The following is a 15,949-nucleotide window of genomic DNA, read 5'->3' as shown; positions in this document are numbered from 1 at the left end:
CCATATCTACAACTCTCATACGCTCTTCATATTGATGATTGCTCATATCTGCAACTCTCATTGCACTCATCATTTTGAGCTATAGAACATCTCATCTAACATTGTATGCAAACTATATGGCCAAAATATAGAAGTGCTATCAAGTTGCCATATCTATCCATGACTTTTGGTGCATGCTCTATATCCATTTTGATAAAATCACTCCAAAGTGAATGCTTGAAATGTATTTTTATTTTTTCCTCTATTGCACATGCTTTTGAGAGGAACAAAATGGAAGATAAAGTTGGTTCCTCTTTCCTTGAAACTTTAAATGTTGCTTACTTTGAGCATCCAAAGCCAACTAGCTTTGGATCGATTCTAGCTACTAATGGTTGCCCAAATAAATGCCACATGCGCGTGTGTGGCTCTTTTCTTCCACACAATTGATATAAGATGATGAGAGTCACGAGATCAATTGGTTACTATCAACAAGTTATTAGAAGATTTCTTTATAGAATGAGTAGTCTTCTAAAAATTCTTATTTATACTATGATTAAAGAATGGTGTGTAGTTTTACTTAATAAAAAATGCATTATTTAAGATGCACCAACATTCTGTTTGATTCAAAACTCTCCAAATTTTTGACTTATGCATTCTTGCATCTTACTAAGAAAAATGTACTTCATGAACATGTTGATGGCCAAGTTTATATAAACATATGCTAATTTTACAACACAACTATCTTATGGGGAGGGGGGGGGGGATAATTTTCATAAATTACAATGCTTATATTGGCCCCAACTTAAGGTGCCTATCAAAAACAATGCATTAAGGTAGGAACAACGAAGGAATCATTGCTCTTTCCATGACTACCAAGACTATATAACACAAATGTGGGTCAAGAAATGAGGGCATGAACTTCATTTCCCTAGTAATGTCACATCACAAGATACCACAAAGCACACTATACTATCTTATTTTAGTTGTGGGTTAGGGAGTCTTAAACCTCTAGATGGCCTCTCAAATCTACAACCGTTTCTTAAACCTCTAATTTGAATTTCAAATGTTTACCTTTTCCCCACTCTATGTGTGTGTGCACACATGCGCGTGCGTGTGCACGCACGCCTTGTAGTAGATGAGGAGGAAACAAAGAGCTTTGTTTTACGTGAGAGAGAGAGAGAGAGAGAGGTGGAAAGTTTCCATAAATTACAATGCTTATATTGGCCCCAACTTAAGGTGCCTGCCAAAAACAATGCGTTAAGGTAGGAACAACAACAAAGGAATCATTATGGGAGGCTCTTCCCATGACTGCAAAACTGTGTAACACAAATGTGGGTGCTTCAGTAATTTAGATCCATCAGTGGTACCTTTGGCTCTACCACTGGAATAGACACAAGAACCACCAACCACTCTACTCTAAGAGCCCTCAAAAACAGCATGTGTTAGCAGAGGATACCATCAATGGATACTGAAATGAGTTTGCATACTCAAAGGTGATGCTGTCCCCTCCTTTCAAGGGCATGCTGTCATTGACAATGCAATCATTAAACTTGACCCTCCTGAAAACCTTTGGGTTGATAAGCTTAGCTGAGGCAAACCACCCACATGACACATGAATGTCCGAGATAGGGCATCCTGCAAGGCAGAGATTCACTATTTGCACAGTGAACAATGGAATGCCATTTGGCAATGGACCTGCCTCTCCTTGGAAAATCTCTATGTCTCCCATTGTGCATTCATCACCGATCCGATCTGCTAAAAGCACAGTTCATTACAAATCATCAGACATCCATCACACACCACACGGAACATGAAGACCTCTATGCACACAATGCTGACCAACTGAGTTGAGTAGATGGACACAGAGACATAGGAGATGGTGCTATCTAAAAATGTTTGAGCGCTGCACAGTTTGATGGGCTTCCTGTAGCTACCACATAGATTCTCAACGAGCTAAGCATATGCTTAGAACTGCCCGCAGGCATGTATAGAATTTTGTTCCGTCTCAGAATCCCTTCAAGGCTTAAAGGAAGCACCAGGACAGACCAACGAAGTTCATGCAAAGATTGGGCCATGTCAAAAGGCATCATGGATTAGCTAAACACACACAGTTTCAAAAACAGTGACTAATTTGTCGAAATGCTTGCAAAGTAAATATGATCAATACCTATTGAACTCGCAGATTTTGTACATTGCACGTTATAGCAAAAGAATAATTGCATGGAGGGGCAAAAACAACCCATTTGGTGGATCCAGAGAAAGCAGTAATAACGAGTAATTATCCAGCGAGTAATTGCATGGAGGGGCAAAAGATCATACAGTACTTATCCATGAGCCTAGTTCAATCTTCAAAGAAAAGGCTCATAATTGGCATGCGAGTATAAATGCAGCACTCCATAAGTTCAAAACCCAAGTTCAATCATCTACTGCCATTCCCAGCCTTATATTCAGAATGCATCACTGAGCTCACTAGAGAGCTCCAAAAGCTTCTTTGACATTTTGCTTTCTTACACTCTACTAATAACACTTCCGGCTTTATATTCACAATGCAGCACTGAGACAGACTCCAAGATTTAGCAAGCCGTAAATGAGGTGCAAAACCTGTAACATTGTGTACACAAGGTCACACCCAGTGATACCAAAGACATGGCAGGGACCTACGTCACATAACCTACCTAGACATAGAATCCATTATAAATTCAGAACCTGTGTGCTGGTGCCCATATTACTTCAAGCTCGCCACCATAGCCGGCAGTATATGGCCATGCAACCTATAACACTTATGGTTATTTCATCAAGTTTAAAAGGCCCTGGAGAATCGAATCAAAGCCAGAGGCCCGGTAGAGTTCTTACCAAGAGCCCACAACTTTCGGTGTATCTGATGCTTGCGAAGGTTTCTGAGAGGCAGCAGCTCCTCCGAATATATATTCCTCTGGGATGGAACGAGTACTTCAGCAGACCTCAGCTGCATCACACCTGTCATAATGCAAGGAAAGAGGCATGGAGTAAGAAGCTTAAAAAACCAGCAAAATGAATATGTTATAAATCAAGACAGGAATGATGAGAGTGCTGCAACTTCAACTTCTCACAGTGGGTAAAATACCAACCCAGTGAAATTCTTATGATAATGCAGGCTGTGACTTTAATGTGCTTGAGGTCAAGAGGAGAAAGAACAAAAGAACTACTGTTTCATGCATCGAAGCCCTTGTTCTTATTCTTGTTTCTTGTACCCTTCAGAAGCAAGAAAAGATACGGAAACATCTCAGGCCTATCAGTCATTCTTTTAAGTTAAACCCCAAAACAAGAGGCTCAAGCTGGTGGATACAATTATACAAGCATGTGCGAACAGCTCAGGCCTTCCAATAATTATTTTAACTTCTAACCAAGAAATCTCAAGCTGGTGGATATAATTATACAAGCATGTGCAAACATGTCGGGCCTGCCATTCATTGTTTTCAACATCGGCCCAGTATATCTCAAGCCGGTGGATATAATTATACAGGTAGATTAGCTTGCAAACGCTAGGGAAAAAGCAAAGATGAGCAGGTGCATACAAAACAGTGCAGAGATCAAGAAGCATCAACAATAAGGCATGCAGGATATTCGCAAAGAGCCATGATCCTTTTCTTGGGGGCGGGGGGGGGGGGCGGGGGGCGCCGTCAAGAGCTAACAATGAAGAGAAAATGCAACTTTCTCGGAATTGGGAGCAGGAAAAGGAAAAACAGAAGGAAAATCTCCATGAGACCAAGATTGGGAGGACATTTACCGTTACGAATGGGGGAGGGAGTCGGGGAGGGGAAGGAGGGAGAGGGGGCGGCGCGACAGAGAATTAGGAGAAGATTCATCACAAGCAGAATCGTAACTCCAGAAGAAGAGAGAATCAATGGGGCCGGGTAATCCTTCCGCGGATACAATACAGTGCGTGGATTAAGAGAGGGTAATCCTAGCCTCAGCGAGAGTCGTCCCATGGCATTGGATGAATCAAGTTTAATTTCTTAATGCAGGGCGATTGGTCAGATATTCGCTCTGATCACGCACAAATGGGGTATAAATTTGCACTTGATCGGATGTATCAAGCAGCATAGATAATGATAATGTCAGAGACGGTGAAGAAGGTTCGGGCAATGGCGATGCTGCATACAGAGAGGAATCAAAGGAGGGGAAGGAATTTGAAGGAGAGGCACAGTAATCACAAGGGAACCTGAAGAAGAAGAATAAGAAGAAGAAGCAGGAGATGCTTGTTGGGAAGACCATATTTCTTTTCCTTGGGAGATGAAACAGCACATTAAGGCAAGAAATGGAATACGAGAGAGAGAGAGAGTGAGTGAGATGTTTTTTGGTTTTGATTTGAGAGCGATAGAGAGAGAGAGAGAGAGATATGAAAGATTTTAGTGTAAATATACGAGACGAAACACAATGGATTTAATTAGATCTCTCAAGACAAGGTAGCAATGTAGTGAGCAATGAATTCGCACTTAAGCTTATGTATTACATTAAGGGCAAGATTTGAGAGAGAAAGAGAGAGAGTTAGTTAGTTTGAGAAGATTTTACATATTTGCATGTCTATGAGAGTAGGATTTGCATATCCCATGCATGAGAGAGAGAGAAACCAAAAGAGACTTCCCCTATTCAAAGACACTACTTTAGGTGAGGTTTGTTAGATATGCTCAACACCCCACCCTCATAAGGTGCCACCAATGATCCATGGTGCTCGAAGTTGTAAGGCTCCCATTATGAGAAGAAGCTATGTATAAGCACGAATATTGGTTGGGTCCTGACTTGTATGTCAAATGAGGTCTATTTGACTGGATGGCAAAAATATGACCTTTCTGGATCTAGCCTTTGGGTTCGATAAAGTAGTTATGCTAGTAGCAACTTGAGGCACAATGCATCGAGTTGCAGGGTATGAGCCTTATTAGGGACCCCTATTTCGGGGATCCAAGGGCTATGATATAGCCTTTGGGTTAGGTAGAGTAGTTATGTTAGTAGTAGCTCGATGCATTGAGTTACGGGGTGTGGGAGTTATCAAGGGCCCCTATTTTGGGGTCCGAGGGCCAAGGAAGCAACCCTTGGCCAGGGGGTCTTAGGGCGGCTAGCAGTTCCCCTTACCATCGGTCCCAGGGGCAGCGTCCCTGGCCCAATGGTAAAGAGAATATTCCCTGAGCGACTAGGAAAGATTCATAATATGGTCGAACATGTCGACTAGACTATCTTTCCTGGCTACAAAAGAAAGACCCCTCCAAAGCCATCATCAATCTATCTTTCACCTAGTCAGAGTTCTTCCAACTACACTTAAGATTTTCATCTATCATCTATTTGGATTGACATCTAAGCTTTAGAGTAGAAGTGCACGGGTGGACAAAGTCATCTTTATATTAGTTCGTTTGAAATTAAAGCAGTTTCTTTTCTTCTCATATTTGTTGTGGATTCTCTACTCCTTGCTTAGATTATCAACTGTGCCGTGTAATTTCTACAAGATCAACTATATAATATTATCATCTAGGGGTTGAAATGATGAGGAAGAGTGGTAATACTATGTCTCCAATAAGGTTAAAGGCTTAGCCATGGGCTATCATATCGAGGTCATTGATTGCTCAAACACCCAATTATCTTAGAGGCACTACAAGATATAGGCCTTATATCGACGTTTAAAGCGACGAAAATGCAAATAACAAAATTTTCCCCCTTCTTCGCAAAAAGCGTTGTTATTGGCGATGCCATAGAACAGTCGGTATTACCATCGCTATCAGCGTCGGTATCAGCGTCGCATTTACCGATGCTGATAGCGATGGTTTGCGACGCACATAACGATGCCAATAACGACACGAGCAATAAAATTTACGACGCTAATAGCGACGATAACAGGGAAAAAAAAATTTGTGGCAGGGCAGCATATAGCACTGTGTGCTTTATCAGAGCCATACAAAATAGTTTCTGCACTACTGTGTACAATGCGCTTGCAAACAAAAACAATGTATACTGAAATCAAAAAACTGATACATGAAATAAATACATGATCGCATAAAAAGTGATTGGTACAATCATGACAGGATATCACTAATACATAGAAAATGTCTACATAGATCAGGCGACTCAAAAATAAAGGTGTGTGAGCTCCAGGGATCCAAGGGCGAGCTATAAATCCTTGTTCCCCGAAAGCTCGTCCCACCGCAAAGGAGCATCGAATGGACTCTGCAGAAAAAGAAACAACACATCAGTCCACCATACAATAATGCATTCAAATATCTCATGGTAACTACGGACAAGAAAGATGAGTGACTTATAGGGCCGCTGCGTCTATACAATCTGTCAATCAATGCAGTGAGACCGTGCCTCTCTGCATATCGAGTCTCAAGGCCAGTTGGATCGCGATTTGTAATGGAGTGCTGCAAAGAAAACAAAATGCTAAGTGTTAGAAACATGATTGTCAGTACAAAGAATATTTCAAAAAAATAAACAAGCAAAACAAAAGAAAAACTTACAAAGTCCTCCAAATATGTCCTGTGGCCGCCACTCCCAAGATGATGGACCACTCGGGCCTCGAGTTGTGCCCTCACCGCCTCGCGCTGCTGACTCCAACGTCCTGGAGAATCTGTAGCCTCCTCCCTCACTTGGCGCCAGTCGTTTGCATCTAACCACTCGGGCTTTGCAGCCCCACTCTTGATTGCCTTGCATGCATTAGATCGTCTATGTGACATGTATGCACGCATGCAATCCATCATCCAGCCCGTAGAGAATCTATCTACTGCGGCTGGCACCGAAAACTCCTCGTGCAAGGATGCTACTATGTAGTCCTTGCTCCCCTCCGGTATGTTTTTCCAATGATCCAAGACGTTGTGCCGAAAAACTTGTCCTGTAGCTGCTCATCGCTCATTCCTCGACTCATCCTGAAAATGTCACCTGCACAGACAAAAAATGATGTTAGAATAATCAATTTAAATTATACAAAGCATAGTAATATAAATCATTTAAAAAAATCTCACTTAAAATGCATATCTTATGTACCCTTATAAGCGATTGGTCAACAAATTGAGTAAGTGGATACTCCAAGTATGAAGTATCCTATGGTCCCATGTTAATCTCCTGACACCACTCCGCATACACTAGAAGGTCGATAGACATGTCACCACAAAAGAATGAGTCCGCCTCATTCTCAAAGAATTCTTGGACTCCTGTATTTCCATCATTGTCAGCCGATGCTGGCTACAAGCTTTCGATGGCCTCCACTCCTTGTAATATCGACCCCTCTATTTGCATATTATCTCCATCTATGCTCGGAACATCGCTTTGATCATATACTCTCGCACTTCGGGGAGTTGAAGGTATAACATACCACCATCGAGGTTGTCGAGGGTTTGGATAGAAGATTACCTGTTCACAAACATGTACAAGAGAGTTCAAACCATTGTGACATAAACCATGTCGTAATATAATTAGCAAGCAAATGAGTCCATGCACCTGTTCACAATGGGCCGGCAACACACAAGGTGTCGCGCAAATCTGTCCATTTTTTTTCAGAATCTATTTCGAGAAATCCAGATGGACCTCGTCGAACTGTTGCTCCAGCTCCTCCAAGTGCCACTTTGAACCACTGCACATCGAATAGTATCATGGAGAAGCTATGGTAATCCACCGTAATAATACTTTGCAAGTTTCCAAAATACTCCATCTCATCCACAACCATGTTTAGATCCATTGCTCGTCGCCGGCTCTCTTGCTCGAACCTTGCCATGATACCACAGTCCATTGTGGAGCACATTTTGTCAATACGCTCCACGCGAAAATGCCGTCCGCGCGACCACGCTGCACTATATATTTTGTATTGTACATTGAAACACTCAAATTAGATGTCTTATATAAAATTTAGATACGACAGATTCTAAACCCCTCATCACCTTTGGACTACATCCCCTCGAGAATTCCCACTCCTCCATTGAGACCTCTGTCCCTTCGCGAGACGCTGCGGTCAAAGCTCCATGCAACCATTGCGTTGACATAAACCACGGCATCTCCTCCATGCCTTCGGGATATCGAATCGATCGATGATGCGCACTACGTCGGAATTTAGCTCGCGCTTCCTCTCGATCTTGCCTAGCGATCTGGTACTTGGCGAGCCACGTCTCCATAGAAGCATGGTGCAACATATAATAGCAATTCACCTTCTTTTCCATTGAGGCATCCATTTCTTTTTCTACCCCATTTCCAACCACCACATCTCCAGTCAGTCTATCATCGTCCTTCAGCGACCATAGCATTTCATTGTCTGATTTCACCGTTGGTAGCCATTGTGAAATATGCACTAGCGCCTCAGACACCAACCAATCTTCGGCCATGCTACCTTCTGGCCGAGCTCGTTGTCGCACAAAGCCTTTTAGGGTTTTTATGAAGCACTCCAAGAAGAATATCCATCACGTATAGACAGGTCCAGCAATCTCCACTTCATCCACAAGATGCACAAGAAGGTGGATTTGTATTGTGAGCATGCTGGTGGGCAGGTATTTCTCAAAGAGACAGACCGTCTCCACTGCTCTCCGCCTCGCGGATTCAATAGAGGATGTCTTAATCTCCTTCTGTGAGATCCATTGCACCAAAGTCGACAACCTGTAAATGGCCCCGCATATTTCTAGAGTAAGACATCCTGAGATCGCGATCAGTAGTACAAACTGCCACAAATAAGAAAGCATTATGAATAATGGCTACATTCCAAATAGCAAAATGCCCATACAAATCCATTCGTAGTACAAACATGACATATCTTATGCCAGTCATGGGATTTTAGTCCTGATAATTGGTCGTCTTTAGAAAATGCGGACCTGAGAGAACGCATCATACCCATCGGAGTGCGGATAGACTTGATTACTTACTTCACAATGCGCTCTTCTTTAGTGGACAAAACCCAAGGAGCGTGAGGAAGCTGCACACGACCATCAACACTCGACTGCGGCCAAAGCGCCTCCATCTTACCTACCTCCAAATCCATTCGTGCCCCTATAGTGTCTCTCTTTCCTGTGATGTGGTCCCATAATAAGCTACCCACATTCTTGAAAATATGCATGGGATCCAACAAGTGGTTGACTTGTAAGTGGGTCCAATATAGCAACTCGTAGAAAACTGAGAACCGCCGCATTCCATTTGGATGTGATTCCACGTGGACCATTTTCAGCTCGTACCAACTTGCGGCGTTCATACGTGTTGGAGGTCATCCAAGGAAACCTTCCATGAGTTCATGATCCTTCGGCAAGAAAGCAGCGTGTCCTTGATATACCATCTTCTTCATGGTTCGTGACCTTCGGGAGTCTGACTGTGGCCCGCACAATGGACATGCATGATAACCTGAGATAACCAGACCTATTCCAACACCACGACCTAGTGAATACTTGATTGAACAAGATAAAATATAGATATTACCAGCAAGAATAGAGGCCTGTTCACCTGAGCACTCTCCCAATCCCGAAAAGTCATGCATCGTCCACATGAGAATGGCTCGAATATTGCCTGACTGCCGACATCGCGCCTGCTCATATCTTACATGGTGACCCCCTCCTCCCATAAAATCTTAAGCTCATCGACTAATGGACGAAGATATACGTCCATATTTTTTACTTTGTAGCGGCCTGGGACGAGCAAGCTAAGGATGAGATGTCCTTTCTTTGTAGAAAGCCATGGAGGGATATTGTAGTTGACAAGGACTATAGGCCACACACTGTAAGAAGCTGAGCGCAGACCGAATGGGTTCACGCCATCCATTGCAAGACCGAGATGAAGATTCCTTGGCTCTCGGGCAAAGCCTGGGAAGGTAGAGTCAATGTGGCTCCATGCGCGCGAATCCGCTGATATTCGTTGAACTCCATCCGTGGACCTATTCTGCGCATGCCACGTTGTCAAGCTCGCCATGCCGGACATATGAAACATGTGGTTTATGCGGGGGATAAGCGAAAAGTGTATGAGAACTTTTTGAGGGATGGTTTGCCCTTGCAAGTCCTGTCGATACCTGTGAGCACCACATTTTGGACATGTCTCCATAGTCTCATATTCTCCTCGAAACAATATGCAATCATTGATACATGCATGGATGTTATTGTAGTCCATGCCAAGCTTCCATAAAACATATCGTGCATCATCACAAGACTCAGGCATGGTATTTGCAGGTGGTAATATATGATATTTCAATAAATTGAAAACAATCATAAAACACCTTGAAAAAGCACAAATGTTTGTAATAATAGTGCCGAAAAAAAAATCAATGAAGCATATGTACAAGGTACCTGAACGACTCGGTCACACTCGTATCACTCCACCCGTATTTTGCTTGCACACTTAAGAGTGCAAGCAGTGTCTTCAGCTGAGATACTCGGCACCCATCATATAATGGTATGGATGCTTCCTCTCTAAGAAGATCAGAAGTCTCGACATCCATGAGAATCAATGCATCGATCATTGCCTCCATCTCAGGCTCCAAGATTGTAGGTAGATCTGGAAGGTTGCTTGTCTCCTCTGGCATTGACTTATAGATTGGCCTTGCGAGTGGTGGATTGGCTCATGCACTCCATCCATCGCACGCCCATATACTCTTCTAATTGGCCGCAAAGGGTGCACTCCCCTTGGAACGAGACATCACCTCCCTGGATAGAAAATTTGCCAGCTAGACCCAATCTTATTGTATATGGTATTCAATTAGCTTGCGAGTACAATGCATGATTGATATTAACTTCAAATCACCGTTTGCTGAAAATCCGCAATCGCCTGATCAATGATCTCAAATTGAAACTCACCAAATCGTCGTACGTGTTCTATAGACAATTGGCGTTTTCGTCTAATTGCCAACTTGCATTGAGAGCAAGGACATGGGACACGTTGATTAAGATACGCCTCGCGATCTTGAACAACAGGACCATCTTCATTTTCCATTTTATGTATGTTATAACAAAAAATTTGTTTTTGTTATCATTCTTTTCTTTTCTTAGATTGTTATCCTCTCCTTCCATCTCTCTCTTTTTCTATGACCTAGCATATAGTATCATAGAACACTAGTATTTAGTACCTAGTACTCAGTACCTAGCACATAATATTTCGTTTTCTCTCTTCCTCTCCCTCTCTCATTTCCTCTCCCTCCCTCGCCCTCGCCCTCACCCTCTCTTTCTCTCTTTCCCTATTAGGTTTAATGATATTTCTCTTTTTATCTCTCATCTCTCTCTCTCTCATTTCCTTTTCTCTCTCCTCTCCCTCTCTCATTTCCTTTTTCTCTCTCCTCTCCCTCTCTCATTTCCTCTTCCTCCCTCGCCCTCACCCTCTCTTTCTCTCTTTCCCTATTAGGTTTAATGATATTTATCTTTTTCTCTCTCCTCTCTCTCTCATTTCCTTTTCTCTCTCCTCTCCCTCTCATTCCTCTCCCTCCCTTGCCCTCTCTCATTCCTTTTTCTCTCTCCTCTCCCTCCCTCTCTCTTTTTCTCTCTCCTCTCTCTCTCTCATTCCTCTCCCTCCCTTGCCCTCTCTCATTCTTTTTTCTCTCTCCTCTCTCTCATTCATTTTTCTCTCTCCTCTCCCTCTCTCATTTTTTTCTCTCTTCCTCTCCTTTTCTCATTTCCTCACCCTCCCTCGACCTCACCCTCACCCATAACATCTTATCTCTTTTTCTCTCTCCTCTTATTCTCTCTTTTTTCTCTCTCCTCTCCCTCTCTCATTTCCTTTTGCTCTCTTCCTCTCCTTCTCTCATTTCTCTCCCTCTCTCATTTCCTTTTGCTCTCTTCCTCTCCTTCACTTCCTCTGCTTCTCTCATTTCTCTCCCTCCCTCTCCCTCTCTCATTTCCCTATTATGTTTTCGTCTCTCTCCCTCTCCCTCTCCCTCTCCCTCTCTCATTCCCTCCCCCCTCTCCCTCTCCCTCTCCCTCTCTCATTCCCTCTCCCTCTCCCTCTCCCTCTCCCTCTCCCTCTCCCTCTCCCTCTCCCTCTCTCATTTTCTCTCTCTTCCTCCCCCTCCCTCTCTTTAATTTCCCTCTCTTTCTCCCTCTCCCTCTCCCTCATTTCTTCTCCCTCTCTCATTACATACAAATTATACAAAAAATAAATAAAAAAGAGAGAGAAAATACACTCTCCCTCTCTCATTTCCTCTCTGTCTTCCTCTCTTTCTCTCATTTCCTCCCCCTCCCTCTCCCATTTCCTCCCTCTCCCTCTCTTTAATTTCACTCTCTTTCTCCCTCTCCCTCTCCCTCATTTCTTCTCCCTCTCACATTATATACAATTTATACAAAAATTAAATAAATAAGAGAGAGAATACACTCCCTCTCTCTCGTTCTCTCATTTCATCCCCCTCTCTCTTCCATTTCCTCCCTCTCACTCTCCCTTCCTCCCCCTCTCCCTCCCTCCCCCATTTCCTCCCTCTCCCTCTCTTTCTCTCTCATTTCCTCTCCCTCTCTCAATATATATACACAAATTATAAAAGCAAAAGGGAGAGGGAGAGAGAGAATGTACTCTCCCTCCCTCTCCCTCTCTCATTTCCTCCCCATCCCTCTCCCTCTCCCTCTCTTTCTCTTTCTCTCCCTCTCTCATTTCCTCCCCCCTCCCTCTCCCTCTCTTTCTCTTTCTCTTTCTCTTTCTCTCCCTCTCTCTCCCTCTCTCTCGTTCTCTCATTTCATCCCCCTCCCTCTCCCTCCCTCTCCCTCCCTCCCCCTCCCCCTCCCCCTCCCTCCCTCCCCCTCCCCTCCCTCTCCCTCTCTTTCTCTCTCATTGACTCTCCCTCTCTCAATATATATACACAAATTATAAAAGCAAAAGGGAGAGGGAGAGAGAGAATGCACTCTCCCTCCCTCTCCCTCTCTCATTTCCTCCCTCTCCCTCTCCCTCTCTTTCTCTTTCTCTTTCTCTTTCTCTTTCTCTCTCTCTCTCTTTCTCTTTCTCTCCCTCCCTCTCCCTCTCCCTCTCTTTCTCTCTCATTTCCTCTCCTAAACAAGCAAAAGAGAAAGAGAATTAAACCCTAAACAAGCAAAAGAAGGAGAGAATGGACTCACCGATGAGATATGGCGAGGGTTTGGTGGCTCCTCTTCGCGATGAAGGCTCCTCCTCTCCTTCGTGAACGACGGTGGTGGTGGCAAGCCTTCTTCCTCTCCCTCTCTTACGACGATCGCTCTCACTCTCACTCTCCCTCTCAAAGCGATCGACGAAAATGCGCGAAATGAACCCGCGCTCGGTTTCGACCTATTTTTTTTCCCTGTGAGGCGTCGCTACCCGCCGTTGCTATAGGTTTAAATCCTTGTAGTGAGGTAGATGAAGTGAGTTGGAAAGGAATGATATCCACTTGTATAAAGTCTAGAAGTCCATGTGCCAAACTCTCCAAAACCGTAAGACATATGTTGCTCACTATGTGGTAAGTACATTAGTGAGCTAAGAGTAGTGTACAAAACAATCCAAGAGACCAAGGGAAAACTTGTAGCATCTTCATCATCTATGGAGATTGAGTTCATTACCTTGCTAAATGTGGAAAGAGACCCATATTTGGTCTTGATGGTGGAATGTTGAAAACCCATGAGTAACTCATGGCAAACTAGAATGGATGCTATCTCTTCCTCTTTATTGTACTACTATAATTCTTCCTTTTCCTTCTAGGTGAACTACACCTTGGCACTCATAGATGATGCTTTGGCCAGCTTAGAAATAAATATTTTCTATCTAACAATACGTTCCACAAATATAGTCCTTTGATGCATGTCCATAGGATGGGGGGGTGACCATTAGCAATATTTATTTCTAGGGAAGCCAATAAGGTTGGAAGGGGATGATGACCGTGTATATTCATTGTAGTTTCTCTTTATTGCTAAGAAGTGATCTTTGGTAATCATGTGTGGATGATTTACAAGGGATATGTTGTTATGGCCAAATCTAGTACTTTGTATCCTTTATGTGTTTTAGGTATTAAAGACCATGTTGTAGCTGCCACTTAACATCTATCTATCTCTTTATGGCATCTCCATTTTGGGGCATATGTCTAGCACTGGAATAAAGGATTTATGCTGTTTGAACTATCTTTCTTATCTAAATTATTTTTGTGAGTATTTTCACTTCGAAGAGCATACTAAAATGTTGCATAAGAGAGATAGTGGGAGTATAAGGTCAAAAGTTTTGATTTGGTTCATAGTGATTTGTGTGGGCCAATATCCATGTTTTCATTGGGTGAAGCATCATACTTTGTCACTTTTATAAATTAATGCCACAACGAAGGTTTCGACTTATCCTTTTTGTGAAAAGACTAATATGTTTGATGCATTTCAAATGTTTCTATAAGCCTAAGTGCTTGAAGATTAATAATGGTGTAGAGTACAACTCACATGTATTTACGAACCTCTTTTGCAACCCCTGGTATTAAAAGAGAATCGATAGCTCCTAAGAATCCCTTTCAAAGTGGTGTGGCTAAGAAAATAAATAGGATCATTCAAAAGATTCCATAGTATGCTCTCTAATGCTAGTCTCATTAATGGATTTTGGGTGAAATCTGTAAAGACAACAATGTATTTGATAAACAAAACTCCTAGCAAGCTATCAGATGGTTAGATGTTAGAGGAGATATGGTCTAGTAAGAGACCTAGTTATAATCACTTATATATCTTTCATTGTGAGGCATTTATCCATAAACTTAGGGATAAGCAAAGTAAGCTTGATCCTAAGTTCAAAAAATGCATTTTTCTTGGGTATGGAGAGTCATATGCAATGGGCTATTGCTTGTGGGATCTTGAATCTAGAAGGGTAGTATGCAATCATGATGTCATCTTTAATGAGGATAAGATGCACAAGCAACCTATCAAAATGCATGAGATCCAAAAAGTGGTATTTCAAGAGGATGGGTAATCAGCATAAGAGCGAATTGTATAACCTGTTTCACATGATGCAAGGCGCTTGGATAGCTTGCTAATGCTTAGGTTAGAGTGCCAGAGAATAGTGGGCAAACTCATGTCTTGTAGGATAAATATAGGTGGGATGGCCAGAGGCTCCTATTGAACCAATTATGTGTAGGTCTATGAGGGGTTTTAGAATATAAATAAATAAATAAATAAATAAATAAATATTATATGCCATCTTTAGACTATGTCATGGTGGTTGCAAATTGTGGTGAGCCTTCCTGTTATGTTGATGCAATGACTAGGAATTATAGTCATATAAGTGATAGAGGACTATGCAATCAAAGACATATTCTTTGATTAAAAAATGCTACTTGTTGAGAGTTACCTAATGATAAATGTCCAATACCATGCAAGTGGGTCTATAAGTTGAAGGTATCTCCATTTGATGCATTGCCTAAGTACGGCAAGATTGGTGGCCAAAGAATTTAAGCAAGAGAAGGGGATTAACTTTTCCAGTGATATCTTCTCACCAATAATCAAGATGACCACCCTTCTTATGGTTCTTGCTTTTGTTATTAGAGAGGATATGAAGTTGGTTTAGATGAATATCATGACCACTTTCTTATATGGGGACTTTCATGAGGATATTTACATATAACAGCTTGAGGGGTTGTTGTGGAAGGTAAGGAGCAGTTGGTATGTAAGTTACATAAGAGCTTATATGGTTTGAAATAGGCACCTAGGAAATGGCATCATAAGTTTTATACCTTTATGTGGTCTCAAGGGTACATGAGAAGTGAGACCGATTATTGCCTATACACCATGAAGACTAGGGATAATAGCCTTATAATCGTGATTCTTTATGTGGATGATATGTTGATTTATGTGGTTTGTTATGGAAGTGGATCCTTTAAAGAAAAGGTTACATGGAACTTTGATATGAAGGACTTAGGAAACATTGTTCACATTCTTGGTATGGGCATTATGTGAGATCGAGACAAAAAAAATATTGTATTTATCTCAGAAGAAATAAAATAGGAAGGTATTGGAGTATTTCAATATAGAGAGGGGAGAGGTTATCAATGTTCCATTGCCTCCATATTTGAAACTTAGCCAAGAGGATAGCCCTAACTTAGATGAGT

The 15,949-nt window shown here is 42.3% G+C and overlaps 1 protein-coding gene across 2 annotated transcripts; it reads right to left on the bottom strand.

The window, feature by feature from the left end:
• Window positions 1-1,160: 1,160 nt before the first annotated feature.
• LOC148025766 (uncharacterized) lies at window positions 1,161-4,227 on the bottom strand. 2 transcript variants are annotated; one of them, XM_087692139.1, is made up of 3 exons: window positions 3,746-4,227; window positions 2,833-2,955; window positions 1,161-1,734 (listed from the first exon to the last, which is right to left on the bottom strand). In XM_087692139.1, the coding sequence occupies exons 1-3, from the start codon at window positions 3,945-3,947 to the stop codon at window positions 1,406-1,408; spliced, it is 654 nt and encodes a 217-aa protein (XP_087548265.1). In that variant the 5' UTR covers window positions 3,948-4,227; the 3' UTR covers window positions 1,161-1,405. The 2 variants fall into 2 exon arrangements, with proteins under 2 accessions (XP_087548265.1, XP_087548266.1); XM_087692140.1 differs by having other exon boundaries at window positions 1,161-1,731.
• Between the last annotated feature and the right edge of the window lie 11,722 nt (window positions 4,228-15,949).

Source organism: Lygodium microphyllum, chromosome 14 (assembly GCF_053477565.2).
Source record: "Lygodium microphyllum isolate KBCC chromosome 14, Lygodium_microphyllum_v1.1.10, whole genome shotgun sequence".
NCBI classification, from domain to species: domain Eukaryota; kingdom Viridiplantae; phylum Streptophyta; class Polypodiopsida; order Schizaeales; family Lygodiaceae; genus Lygodium; species Lygodium microphyllum.
Note: the sequence above shows the minus strand (reverse complement) of the source record. Positions and strands in the feature narration are given on the sequence as shown.

Bases quoted from the DNA above. Each gene is read 5' to 3' on its own strand.
- LOC148025766 (XM_087692139.1), bottom strand. From the start codon at position 3,947: ATGGGACGACTCTCGCTGAGGCTAGGATTACCCTCTCTTAATCCACGC. The intron at 2,956-3,745 runs GTAAATGTCCTC...GCATTATGACAG, and splicing joins TCCCTCCCCCATTCGTAACG to GTGTGATGCAGCTGAGGTCT. The intron at 1,735-2,832 runs GTAAGAACTCTA...CTGTGCTTTTAG, and splicing joins CCGAAAGTTGTGGGCTCTTG to CAGATCGGATCGGTGATGAA.